General features: G+C 34.1%; 2 protein-coding genes across 2 annotated transcripts; one reads left to right on the forward strand and one right to left on the reverse strand.

Moving 5' to 3' along the window:
- Positions 1-756: 756 nt before the first annotated feature.
- Positions 757-9,214, reverse strand: LOC128996990 (cytochrome b-c1 complex subunit 10-like). The gene is made up of 3 exons (XM_054422561.1): positions 9,038-9,214; positions 1,707-1,829; positions 757-860 (listed from the first exon to the last, which is right to left on the reverse strand). Exons 1-2 carry the CDS (start codon positions 9,094-9,096, stop codon positions 1,709-1,711), a joined length of 180 nt encoding a protein of 59 aa, XP_054278536.1. The 5' UTR covers positions 9,097-9,214; the 3' UTR covers positions 757-860; positions 1,707-1,708.
- A 1,300-nt stretch (positions 9,215-10,514) lies between these two features.
- LOC128996819 (protein O-linked-mannose beta-1,4-N-acetylglucosaminyltransferase 2-like) lies at positions 10,515-12,455 on the forward strand. Its single transcript, XM_054422307.1, has one exon. It carries the CDS (start codon positions 10,659-10,661, stop codon positions 12,405-12,407), a length of 1,749 nt encoding a protein of 582 aa, XP_054278282.1. The 5' UTR covers positions 10,515-10,658; the 3' UTR covers positions 12,408-12,455.
- Positions 12,456-14,015: the final 1,560 nt, after the last annotated feature.

Below are 14,015 nucleotides of genomic sequence, written 5' to 3' on the forward strand. Positions count from 1 at the left end.
AATGTTTAACAAAGCAGTAGACACATAAAGGTACAGTAGAAACTTGATAGTTCACCATAGGCCATGATGACATGACATGGATGATGGCCGATTACGTGTTCGCAAATGTAAAAAACTAGAGCCTTCTTATTGTTTTCATGCATGCAAAAACTCAAACACTTTAAAAATGACATTGATTTAAATTCTTTTCTAACATCCAAAGTGAAAAGCAGTAGAATGTTACAAACTATTTTTTTATTGTATACAGTAAGAAGACAAAGAATGTACATTAGAGATGTAAGTTGATAAAGTTAGGTTTTTGGTCAAGTTTAGTTATTCATCAAATTAATTTGTTTTATTTTGTGTTTTAAATACTCCCAATGTGTAAATGTCCAATATACTCCCTAAAGTTAAACATTTCAATATAAAACACCCCCTTTTGTCCACAAAGTGTCGAACTATCGAGGTTCTGCTGTAATCAAATTATCTATTCTATGTCCTTACCAATGGGACATCCCCCATGATCCTTCAAAGTTTCAAGGCGAAACTTTCGAAAGTAAATATAGTAGTCTGGCAATAAAAAGTAAAAATACAACATTTAAAAATGCACTATTTACATTTACTATGTTTTCGTTTTAACATTGTGTGGCAGGCTTGAAACCCTAAAATCATATAGGGTGATGCAATTGTTATTTGGTGGTCTGCAATTCACAACACAATTCCTAAAAGATTCGGAGGATTTTGGTAATATAATGAAAAAAAGTTAAACACCAAAAATGGTGGGATTTTCTACAGACCTTTTATTAATTAATATTTACAAAATAATTTAACATAATTTGAAGAGATGGGCTGAACACTGAATCCTACAGAGATCTTCTTAACTGAAACAAAATATAAAGTCATTAACAATCTGTTGTCAGTACAATAACGTAACACTGGTAAAAGTTAGTTCAGCTGAGTGTAAACATCACACACAGACTAATTTAATCGGCAAGTGATGGTTGGCCAATAAAATCATTGAAGCAGTTTCCGAAACCTTCCCTTATAACCTAAGTTATTAGGTTGAAAGTTACCTTCCCTAATAACCTAAGTGAGGTGTGTATTTTTAATTGAAATATTCAAAATAATCAGTAAATTAAAGGCTTTTATCGTTATCATAGAGTTTATAGGGTATCATAGGGTCTTTGTCTTTAGGGTATCATAGGGGGGGGAATTTTATAGGGTTTAATCGTCGGCTTTTATCGCTTTAATCGTACCTATTTAATCATTTGTTTAGTTCAAGATATGTATTACCCAATCAAAAATCATAAATTTGATTATTTCTCGGATATGATATTTATTTCAACGTTGCGGAGCAGCATGGGTCCTCTGGTCACTTTTTAAAAGACAGAAGCACTATTTCTGACATAGTTAATTTACTTTTTAGCATAACCTATTCCTACCATGAAGAGGTACATGGAAATTGTTACAAAATAATTGTTATGTGGCAGTAATAGATTCAGTCTAGTCTTCTTATAACCTAAGAACCATGTCCAACTCCTTGTTCCAATAGGCCTATTATCGAAATTGCATCAGTTAAGTTACTGTATAAATAGCACTATGTCTATTATAACAAAAGCAGAGAAACAGCTACCGGTATTTACAAAAGTGTCATGTATATCACGAAACACTTAGCCAGTGTAACTACCAAGAAGGGTGTAATAAATTGTAGCAAGTATAGTACTTACCTTTACTGTTCGTCTTGGAATTTGCTACCATAGAAAGGGATGTAATCACAGATGACTCTCCATTCTGTAATGTACACTAACGTTGTTCCGGCAGCTCCCCCAAACAAGGCTAAGGAGGGGACCCTGAAATAAAAATGGTTTTTTATTTAAAGGTCACATGGAATGTCTATACAGGGAGTTTCAGAATTCGTGTCGGATATTTTAGGGTATTGTTTCTGGGTAAGAAACAAATCCAAATATCATATTTAAATTGACCGGAAGTCCTTAGTTACTCACACAACCGCCATTTTGTTTTTTTCGCTTATTAATTGTTTTCTAAAAAATGGTAAGAGATACGAAATTGAAACTTTTCAAAAACATTAATGACAACTAGACAAAGCTACAAAAAAATTATGAACATTTTTAAAATTCAAAAAACAAAATGGCGGCCATTTTAAATTTTGTTTCTTAAATTACTCAAAAACTGTTGAGTTTACAAAAAAATTACAAGAATAACTTTTTCAAGAAAATTTAATTACAAATCGATTGACACCTTAGTTTTTAAGATTGGATGAATATTAACTGAGTTATGGCAGCTTTAGTAATACGTGACCGCTGGAGGTTAGATGTAGTGCATGCCGAGGCATGCGGCCTAAATCTGCCACAACAGTGCGACAGTCTCCGTCCGCTTTGAAAGTGATTTTTAAACGATTTTAGATTATTTAAAACAATAATAAAATATTAAATAACCCCAAAAGTGTCTTTTTTTTTATCAATTATCGATCATTAGGATGGCTTAAAAATTGCACAGCTTTTTACTGTTTTTAAAATTCACACTAAACACCCAAACTTTTTTAAATCAGCTGTGGTGAAATTCAACGTACTTGTTTACAAACTAATCAGCTGATTTTATTTTGTCTGAAGATGTTATTGTTTATTCAATGCAGTCAGTACCTCTAACCTTATACAGTGATAGTACACTTTAAAAGTAAGTGTAAAAAGTTATGAATTTTTTTTTTAAGTAGATTTACGTACAGCAAAACAATGCTACAAAGGGGAAGGCCAACTGTTTAAGTTCAACTGAACTATTAGGTGTCGAGTGGAGTGGAGTAGGCTTACTGAACTACCTCAATACTGACTACTTGACAGACGACAGCAGTAAACTGATGTTTCACGGGCAAATCTGGGTGGTGGGGGTTTAGTTACTGGGCCTAGCAACTCGGTTTACAACTAAACCACTCTACTCGCTCTCAACTGACCTCTTTTTAGGCCCGTTACTCTTTGTCGTTGAATCTTTGTCCTTCTTATAAAAATTTGACAATGTTTCATATTAGAGAATCATCTCACCACAGATTCAATCTTAGAAGGAACGTTGACTTACCTATTTGACTATCTCGTACCACTTTTCATAAGAACCAGTATTTCTCCATGTGTATCCGTCTTTTTAATTCTCATCATTATGCAGTCAAGGGCGAAAATGATTTTAAAAAATGTAAGCATGGTTTGAGGGTTTTTAATTTTTTAAATGAAAATAGTGTGCACCTTTTGAAGTTTGTAGGCTATCTTTATTCTATTTTAATGGGTCTGATTTTACTTGTTTAGTTTTAGTGACTTTTGTCCTGTACATTTTTGTATTAGCCTATTATGGCAATAAAACTGTTCTGATTCTGACTCGACTCACCTGCAAGTCTACAACAAACGAGTTGGAGAGCGAGTGACAACTCGCACACTGACTTGCCCACCGTAACTTACTCGACCCGTGTAAACCAGGCAGCATTAACTTTTAGGCAGAGGATAGGCGTCAGGTAACTGGACGTGGATAGGGATATTGCGATATTATCAATATCAATGCATATCGATATTTTTGTTTCGATATTTCCGATATTGGGGTTTTGATAATATAGTGATATCGGAAGAATTTTGTCGATATCGGTTCTCGATAGGCCTATTGAATTTTCTAAGTTTATATAAAGTTTTAGTGATATCGACATACCTCACGGCTGCCTTTAACTCCAGGCCGCAGCCTTCGAAGTGGCAACGTCGCAAGTGGTGTTGTAACAGCTTTTTTGTTTGGAAGCAGCTAATGGTATTCGTGTATTTGTGAAAGATTTGTTACTGGACTATGACGATACCGGTATATTAACTGCGCAATGTACAGATCTAGATTTTTAATTCATATAGTTTCGGTTTTCCATTCTCTATGTTTTCTTTTCAATTTTAATAAATTTATGTTCATAAATTTAAATCAATATATGGTCGCCATTTCAATGAAAAGTATTAAAGTATTAAAAGTATTAAAAATAAAATGTGAATTAATGAGCTGCAGCTGATGTCATCTGTCTGCCATGTTATCTTATTGAACGTCTGTCACTAAACAACACCACTTGAAACGCGACGTTGCCAATTCTACCAGGCCGCGGCCTGTAGTTAAAGGTGGCCGTGCATACCTTCTTATCGAGTTAAGTTATGTACAAGATAAAATCCACACTAATATGGGAATAGCTGGTTATATCTTTTGTGGTAGAAGGAACTAAGTTAGTAGAAACTGATTTTTATTGCTGGAGTGTTTTAGTGGGGCCTTGGTTGGTTGCGCTGTCAGCTGTCACTTGTTAGTTGTCAGAGCTCAAGAGCCGTTGATTATAGCCTACACTTAAGTCCACCAGTGCTAACCTTGTTTAAATTGTTGTATATACGGTAATTATTGTTTTCATTGTAACTCCAAAAAATAAGGCTGGTTTTGAAATGCACTGTGTTTAAGGCTCCAAACAACTATGTTTATCGCTTGGATTTTTATTATTAAATTCATACTTCATTTCCTATTTGGTCCTTATAAATAAAAAGTAATAACAATCAACAGGTACTAAAGTGAAAGTAAAATATCTGCCAAAAAAGATTTCCTGACAGAACGCCTTGAATCAAAAATCCTAAACAAGCTCATGCAAGTCATTAAAAAGTAGATTCCTCCAAAGTAATATCGATATTCGATATTGAAGATATCGATATTTGGATTCGATATTATCGTGATATCGATATTAGTCTGGAATCGTTATCGATATCTAATATCAATAGATTGCTGATATCGCAACAACCCTAGACGTGGATTAGACATCCGGCAATTACTGTCAAAACCTAACCTAAAAAAATTAAATTCTGCCCATAAAAAAAATTACAAATTCAAAAAATTGTAGGTAACAAAAGATGTAGGTACAGTTAAGAAGAAATGGTATTCAAAACAAAATCTTTGACAAAAAGTTAAAGTCACCAATGGGATTCGAACCCTGGATCTCTTGCGCATATCAGCTCAGCACCTTATCCACTACACAACGAACACCGATACTCTAGCTGTTCATAGTATCGTTGTGGTAATGGAATGTTGCATAGTCGTGATCTGCTTAATATTCCGGTTAATTTGAGTACCCACATGACGTGTTTTGGTAAAAACAAATTTAATGTTAAATGTTAAATAAATAAATAAATAAATGGCGTTCCAGGCTCCCACAACCCGGTGACGTCATTGCCTTATACATGCCTTATCCACGTGTATCCTCTATGTACTATAACTCTTAAGGGTTAATATGCGTTTTAGGGTCTGCACGCGATTTTTGTAATTTTTTCTTTTATTCTACTCGAAATTTAACGCTGATTCCAAAAATGACGTTCTTTTTCCGCGGAAAACGACCATAACGAGAAAAAACGACCAAAAATTTGTTTTTACCAAAACACGTCATGTGGGTACTCAAATTAACCGGAATATTAACGACTATGCAAACACGACTATGCAAGAATTTTTTGGATCCGACGTCAAATAAGCGAGATTTTCACGAAAACATGAAACTACCAGCAATAACTCCAACTCATTAGGGGACAGGTGGGAATTCGGGGTTTTGGGTGGGGGAGACATCTAACGTGGTTTATCATTGTAATTTAATGTGTAAAAAATAATGGGTAGCCTAGTTAGTCGGGAGAATTTTGGGAAATATCCTTGAAACTGGGAAATTTTTCAGTACCAACCTATTCATTTGTTGTAGTAGCACTGCCATGTTGCTTTTTAGGTTAGGTTAGGTTGGGTTGGTTAGGTTAGGTTGGTTAGGTTATGTTAGGTTAGGGTAGGTTATGCTAAGTATCATCCCTTTTACCTGTTAAATTAAAACATTAACAATTATAATGATCAGCTGGTATTTCAACACAGACAAAAGTTGGAACAAAAATCCAAAATAGCATCTCAGATTTACGTGAAAATCTCGCTTAGCCTATTTGATTCCCACCTGTCCCCTAGTGAGTTGGAGTTATTGCTGGTAGTATCACGTTTTCGTGAAAATCTCGCTTATTTGACGTCGGATTCAAAAAATTTTTGGTAGTTTGTCAGCGTTAAGGTCGATTTACACATATCAGTCGAGTCACAGTTCCGTTACAGTCCAGTTACAGTTCGGTCTCAGTTGCATCCACAATTTCTCAGTCAACTGCCCGTCAGTTGGTTTCAGTCAATCTTCCGTCTCTAATATTTACAGTAAGTTCAAAATTTCTAATTATAAACCTAAATTCTCTCAAATTATCATTTTCCATCTTGTTGATTGTTACATAAACACAACAATTTAAATAACAATAACACTATTTTCTAACCTCCAACAGTTCCGTCAGGCGTCCGAACAATCAAAAAATATCGTTGGAAAGAAATCTGAAATTGACTGACGGATGAGACTGACGGGACTGCAACGGATGAGTGTAGATAGCGCGATAGAAAATCCATTAAAGAATATTTTTGTTAACTGTGACGTGCCTGAAGTGACTGGACTGCGACGTGCCATGACTGATATGTGTGAATCGACCTTAATGGTTATTTTCCGCGGGAAAATAACGTCATTTTCGGAATCAGCGTTAAATTTCAAATACTTAGGCCTAGGATGAAAATTTTTTTTCAAAAATCGCGTGCAAACCCTAAAATGGGGTAGAGTGGGGGAATTGGGACCCGGGGGTAATTGGGAGCTATTTTTTAAAATTTTTAAATTTTGTATTATTTATTTTTTTAACAAAATTGTAAATACGTTAAAGTTTAGGCATTCTAAAGGGGTTTCATCAAAAATTATTGGATAATTGTAATCTTGTGTTTAATGTATAAAAAAATAAAAAAATTAAGCCGTGTTTTTTCCCGAATGTTAAACATATGGCAAAACTTCAGCGTGGTAGTATTTCGAGCTATTTTTTATATATTATATGAATTAATAATCATACCAAAATGTATTTTTTGACACATTTAAGGTTTAAGCAATAGTTTGTTAGGGCTTTAAAATTTAAAAAAAAATTATAAATTAATTTTATAAATTTTTTTTAAAATGGGTCCCAATTACCCCGGTGTGGGGAAATGGGACCCATATTTTTCTATCCCACATATAATTAATATTAATATTATAATTAATCCCACATATAATTAATCAATAATTAAATGTGGCTGCAGTGGTGATTATCATGTATTATGTGTAAAAACAGAATTTTGAAGTAGGTCCCAATTACCCCAGCATGGAGTAATAGGGAACCAGTCTCATCGCGTGGTTACATCGGTTTGGAATCACAGATGTACAGAAAGGTGAAAATAGTTATTTGTGTAACTAGTGGTGAAAGTGGCACTTTGCTGCACACGAGAGCAATGTTTACGCATGAGCCGCAGGCGAGTGTGGAATGATCTCGAGTGCAGCAAAGGCCTTTTTCACTCGTGTTACACATTATATTTTTCCTACAGTCACTATAAAGCATTTAAATAATTAGTCTTTCAAACACTATGCAACACGTTTTTAGGTTCAGCTGGCAACACAAATGGTGCCCTAGAGAAAGTAGTACCCGCGGTCCATATTACTCCGCTATTTTTCCTCCGCAAGAAATGTGCTCCGCGTTTTGAGAATATAGTTCCGTATGTTTTTGTAATTTGAAGTGGTTTCCGCGCCTAAAAAAAATGCTTAAAAGGTATTTCCTTGTTTATTAAGATCGTAGGAAGGTTTTAAAAACGTTTAAAAGAAAAGTCCAGAAAGTTCAGAAATACCGAAACTATAAACACGAAATGACAGGTTAAATCGTAGTTATAATAGTCAATCAGCTGCTCATAGTATAATTATCTTTAAGTGTTGCCAACCTATTTCCAACCGTACACGGATTACGTGCATAATGGAACCACGCTGTTTTGTGTTGTTTCGTTGGAATCCTGATGTGCGGCAAAGTATAAACCGTACGGCAAAGTATAAACCGTACGGCAAAGTATAAATATGCAGCAATTAGCAGCTTTCTGTACTATAAACAGTACAAGGAAGCCAACTTTGTCGGGTGACTGTAGGAAAATTTATTTTACAACCACTTGATAAAAAAATAGGGCCTAAAAGAGTGAGCTAAGCCCATAATTGGCCTGTTTTAACTTATAATTGGACTGATAACAACCATTTATTAGAAATTCTTTCGGCTGAAAAAGCAAAATTCCGGAAAGTTTGCATATGACCAGAGAAGAAGTTCGACATAAAATATACTTGTAGTTTTTTTTTATTTAACTATACATGTCTTTAACAGTTTAAATCTATATTTTCTGGCTGTTATCTGCTCTGGTTAATTTTTCCCATTTTATTTAGAAAAAAGTGTAATGTTTTGGAAAAAATAGCTTGAACCGTTCTAATGTCCTAAAAAAAAAAATTTTTTCAATAAAAGTATGTTGCATTTTGTTTATTATGTTTTCATTTTCAGAACCCTATTACCCCCACAAATTAATATTAGGTGCTTATGGGTTTATAAGCATAGGTCCCAATTACCCCATGTGGGGTAATTGGGTTCCAAATTAATATTTATTTTTTTTTCATAGTAAAATGTATTTAAAAAAATGAAAAACAATGTGATAAGAAGACAAATTACAGTTGGAAACCTTGTGCAGGCTCATATTTTGATTTTTTCTGACAATAAAAATATAATTGAAAAAAATAAAAACATGGGTCCCAATTCCCCCACTCTACCCTGCATAGTTACCGGACTTTTAACTGGAGAACTTAAATCTAGCCTATGTTCATGTGTATCACCTGTCAAGGAGTAAATTTAGCTCTACCAGAATCTTAGCCTTGCTTACACTGCTGTTATTGAGTAGGCCAAGGCCTAACTTAACTAGGCCTAGGCTAAGTTACCTAAGTCAGTGATCAGACGACATAAAATTTGGTGGTCTGATGTAGATTATAGATAACAAGTTGCAAAATAAGAGCATTTTTTGGCCACATTTAGGCTAGGCCTATTTGGGCCAATTCGATTCAGAGGCTAATCACACTGAAAAATAATAAAAAAATAGTCTACAAGATAACTTATAACTATTCGATTCCCAGCAAAGATTTACTTACCACTTAGTCAGTAGATCAACGTGTTTTTTGCCAACGCGCGCCATAAGTCCGACAGGCATTTTGTGTTTTAAATAATGAAATAGAAAATTTTGATACGACTTATAACCTGGGAACCTTCAAAGGAATGAAAGGTCGTCTGTTCTGTTCTGTCCAGTCCAGCCCAGCAGAAACCAGAACAGAACAAAAAGAACAGCCGAAAAGCGTTTGGCGTTTGCCAATCTTGCCAACACGAACACAAAACACAAAATACCCCCGCCGCAGCAAACCTGCAGACTAAGCGAATTTCCATTTGACTGATTGGATTTACACTGAAATGTCTACTTAAAAATATAACATTTATTCCAAATTTAAATAGAATTAGTTTAACAAGTACTTAGGTTTGCTGCATCAGGGAGGGTAAAACTGTTTTTTTTGTAAATGTTAATAGTTAGTAAGAAATAAAAACATTTTCCAAATTTGATCAAAATATGTTCATAAACAAGCTAACTACAACAGTTTACTTATTCTCCATAAGAATAACATGGGAATTTTAAATTTACAATTTTTTGGAATTTTCTCTGTAACCATTAGGCGCATAATAACACTTCAATATACTAAATTATTTGTTTTTTTAAGCTCTACAAAATGGTTTGGAAATAAATTGCTAAATTTTATGTTTTTTGGGTCAAAAATGGGAAAAACCTATTTTTACCCCATAAAACCCCCCGTAAACCCCCGTTCCCATGGTCCGATCATGCTGGATCGCGAACTCGTTCGAATAAACGTAGGTTTACACGTTTGTACCAAATTTCATCAAAATCGGATCATTTTTGCTCGAGTTATCGTGCTAACGGACACATATATATATATATATAAATATATATATAAATATATATATAAATATATATATAAATATATATATATATATATATGAATTTGAACGGATGGTGTTTTTGGCCTCTAGGGACCTCAAAACGAAAAAAAAATCGGTCCCACGTCCAGGTCTTACCATGAGTACTACGGTAATAGCTTATTCCCTATATGGGAAATTCGCTAAAAGAATCTGCGTTGGGCGTCTTTGCATTCACGGCCTTTGTGATCACGCATAGCCACCGATAGCCACCTCTAATACTCAATGTGTACTAGAGCACGGCTGCCTTTAGCCACGGCCGCCTACAAATCATGAAATTAACTCTAAAATAATAAAAACTAAATTTAATCGACACTAACGCCTAGTGTTACTGGACATGAACTAGACACGAAAAACGAGCTTCAAAATTTACATGTGGTTGGTTAGTAGCAGTATGTTTTATCTATGTTAGTAGTAATAGTGATTTTGTTCCACTGCCGTTGGACTGAAAAATCAGTAGCAGCATAAGAAGTAGAAGTAGCTCGTAGTGTGGGTGAAGTGAAGTGAAATCAAACTGTCACTGTCAAGTGTCAAGTCACTAGAATAATCAAAACATAACCTTATTTTTACAACCTAGTAATTGGTTCTACTTTGTTTATGATTGAATTCGTGAAATATTAAAGCCTCAAGTTATTCCAATTTTATTACTAATCGAGATTTCTTCGATTAAACTGAATTACTTGCTAAACTCCAGTGTCCAGTGTGTGTTTTAGTTAAATAACTTTAAACCTCATGAATTCAAGTTCTTATAAATTATTTTGTGGTGCTCTGGGCTCGGTTATTGGATTTATAATTGCTATATTCTCGAACAACCATTTAGGCTCATATAATTCAACGCCTACAACTATGGACCAATTATACCCCCCTGAGGGTTTTAATACGGATATGATTGCGGCAGAGAATTTAGGTTCTTCCATTTGGTGCAACATCAGGTTTGATAGTACCAAGTTCTGCAAGTTCAACAATCTATATTACATTCCTAAATTCAAGGGGCACTTTTTCTTTTTAATTAATGAGTTTTCTGTAATATCTGGAGTTGATGATCTAAAAAAATTAAGCCTGTCAACAGTTCAAAACCACAGTGGATTATATTTGAAACTTATACTGATCAAATCCACTCATCATTTACTTAAAGAAAACTTTACTGTAGCAAATATGAACTCATTTATTTTAAAACGATTTAAACCAGACAATATAATGCATGTTATTCATGACGACTTGTTACCACTCTTCGTAACATATAAAGAGTTGTGCTCAGGAAATATTTCATTGTGTTCATCAACTTATCAATTATTGCTGATGGACAGTCCAAACGATTATGAACCATATTATGAATGGTACAAGCACTTTTCTATCCATACACCAATCATCCTTGGCAAATTAAAGAACCCATTGTGTATTAAAAAAGGATATTTCGGTTTGTCAAATTCAAGCATTTGGTTTCAATACGGATTTAAAACCACTCAAGGGCCAGTCCTAGAAAGTAATATAAATGGCTTCATCTTGGCAGAATTCAGTGATTTTATCAAGAAGCAGTTCGGGGTGAAAAGAGAAATAAACTTGGACCATTCGGATATTTTACCAATATTATTATTTAGTCGAAAACTTAACCGTAAAATAATAAATGAGGCTGCTATGCAAGATAGTATGGAATACATTGCCGAGTCAACATTAAAAAAAAACTTTTCAATAATAAATTTGGACCTGTCAACAAATAACTCCACAAGCATAATCAATTATCTACACCAGTCTCAGCTTTTAGTCGGTATGCATGGATCGGCCATGATTTTAGCCATATTCATGCCGCGAGGATCCCGTATCATAGAACTTTTCCCTTTTGGAATACAACCTAACTTTGTATCTCCTTTGCGGGCTCTGTGTCAAAACAAACATATCTACTTCAATTATGAATCATGGGTGAACATGAACGAGTCCAACACTATAACTCATCCTGAATATCCACCACTGCATGGAGGAATTCTCCACCTGGAAAAAACTAAACAGGAAGAAATAATAAAAGTTAAAACTGTACCGCCTGTAGAGTGCTGTCATAATCCAGTATATTTATTCAGAATGTTTCAAGATACGATAGTCGATGAAAGCTTCTTCACTATGTTTCACAGCTTTGTTTCCAAACAAACTGATTATGATTCATCCAAACAAACAATAACAAAACAGAAATTACAGTATGAAATAGAGAGGTGGTATTTCCCTCCACCTGTGTTCAATGTAAGTTGTATATGTTATGATCAACAGTTAAAACTCTCTTGGAACTATCCGTTTATGCACAAAGGGATAACGTTCAGTATTGCAACTAGCAATGGAGTTTTGGCTATATCAGAAGAAACTAATATCTCGTTTGAAATGAACGAGTGTGACAAAAACAAACAACTATCATTTTCAGTCTGGATAAAGGTTATTGATGGCACAAAAGAAAGCTTGGATTATTTTGAAGAATGTGAAATTTCTTACAAGAGATAGTTTGATTAACATCTCATGTCAAAGTTCCAACTTCTGAAAAAATGATACTGTACGTAGGCTACATCTGTTTTGTTAACAGAACAAACTTGTTGTAATTTCATTACTCATGTAGGCTTACAAACTGGTTCCAGGAAAAAAATCGTCAAGCTTTATCCATGGAAGAAAATGGGAAAATGGCTGACAAGAAACTTGGTAATCTTTATTTGAGTCAAAACTAAACTATAATTATTTATTATTAATTTTGTTTCTACTCTGGTTGCATAATTCCTTCCTTTGTCAACTCAACTTTTGTTCTTTAACACAAAATATTAATTCTTTAGAAATTATTTGGGATAATGTCTTACATAGGCTAGGTTTATCTCATTAGCTCTAAGGCCACATCTCCACTTGCTGTTAGTTTTCAATCTAGAAAGTGTGACTGGAAACAGTGTTTCAAATCCATTTGCGGAATTATTTTCCCGAAACGGGATTTTAAGACCTTGAGCGGGATTAAAACGGGATTTTTGGCTGTGACAACGACTATCTTTATTTTTTTTTACTTAATAAAAAAAAAATAAATCCAATTGATTAAAATACTGTGGCAAAATATAATAGTAATGTTTAAACAACTTTTTAAACATGATACATCAAATATAATACTCGGGATTGTACAAAAAAATATCATTAATCATATTAATTTGCGGCATGACAGGTGCAGGGTACACTCGACTGCTAGTGAAGCCACGGCGCATGCGACAACACTGCAGATTGTGGTCTGTATTCTGTTGCTTATGAAACCACTCAACTGTTGTGTGTAGTCCATCAAAACTCCAGCACAATACAGCCAGTGGAGCCATCCCATAAACTGTTTTAAAATAACCTTTTGATTTCAGGGAAGTTATATGAAGCAGCTGTGAGGAATTCCAAATCAACAAGACATTTTGTCAGGTGAACATTAATACCACCTAAATTGAAGATTTCAGAAAACTAAGTTATAGGCCTAATTGTATTATTATTCTTGTAAATGTTAAAGATTTAAGATAGATAAAACATCTTGCATTTTGATGTTGGTGTTTGTTCGTTTATTTTACTTTCCTAGTAAAATTGAATAAACGATCAGCAATCTGACACAAAAATGCTTTCTCCCATTATTTTGTCAATACATTGTTTCACAAAAAAAAAAAAAAAAAAAACAGGAATAAGAATGATTTTGGCCTGTGGAGACCTCAAAACAAAACAAATCGTTCCCAGGTGTCACCACGAGACCTACGGTAATAGCTTTCCCAACATGGGGAATTCGCTAAAACAATAGTTTCTGATAATCTACGATTAAAAATATATATTTAGTCTTGCACAGCAAAATTGTAAATTTTTTCCACATTTGAGTGAATTAAGTTAGTTCAGTACAAAGCTCATTTAGATATTGATTTTGTACTTGTAGCTGTTTTTTCAGTGTCTATATCTATATGTCTGTTGATTTATTATTTCATATTTGTCCATTTTGCACATGTAATGTCTTATAATACTGTACTAGTTGCTCTGCCCGTGCTTCGCTACGGGGTGAGAATGCAGAAAAGAATAATTTGGTTTTACTTTAAGATACTAATAAAAATATACTATAAGGAAAAT

Source organism: Macrosteles quadrilineatus, unplaced genomic scaffold (assembly GCF_028750875.1).
Source record: "Macrosteles quadrilineatus isolate MER2022 unplaced genomic scaffold, UCM_ALF_1.0 Scaffold_6__1_contigs__length_79288215, whole genome shotgun sequence".
Classification (NCBI taxonomy): Eukaryota; Metazoa; Arthropoda; class Insecta; order Hemiptera; family Cicadellidae; genus Macrosteles; species Macrosteles quadrilineatus.

What these genes read in the sequence shown, in the direction of transcription:
- LOC128996990 (XM_054422561.1), bottom strand. Translation starts at nt 9,096, where the DNA reads ATGCCTGTCGGACTTATGGCGCGCGTTGGCAAAAAACACGTTGATCTA. An exon ending in GTTGATCTACTGACTAAGTG is followed by an intron (nt 1,830 to 9,037) that starts GTAAGTAAATCT and finishes TTTTTATTTCAG; the next exon opens with GGTCCCCTCCTTAGCCTTGT.
- LOC128996819 (XM_054422307.1), top strand. Translation starts at nt 10,659, where the DNA reads ATGAATTCAAGTTCTTATAAATTATTTTGTGGTGCTCTGGGCTCGGTT.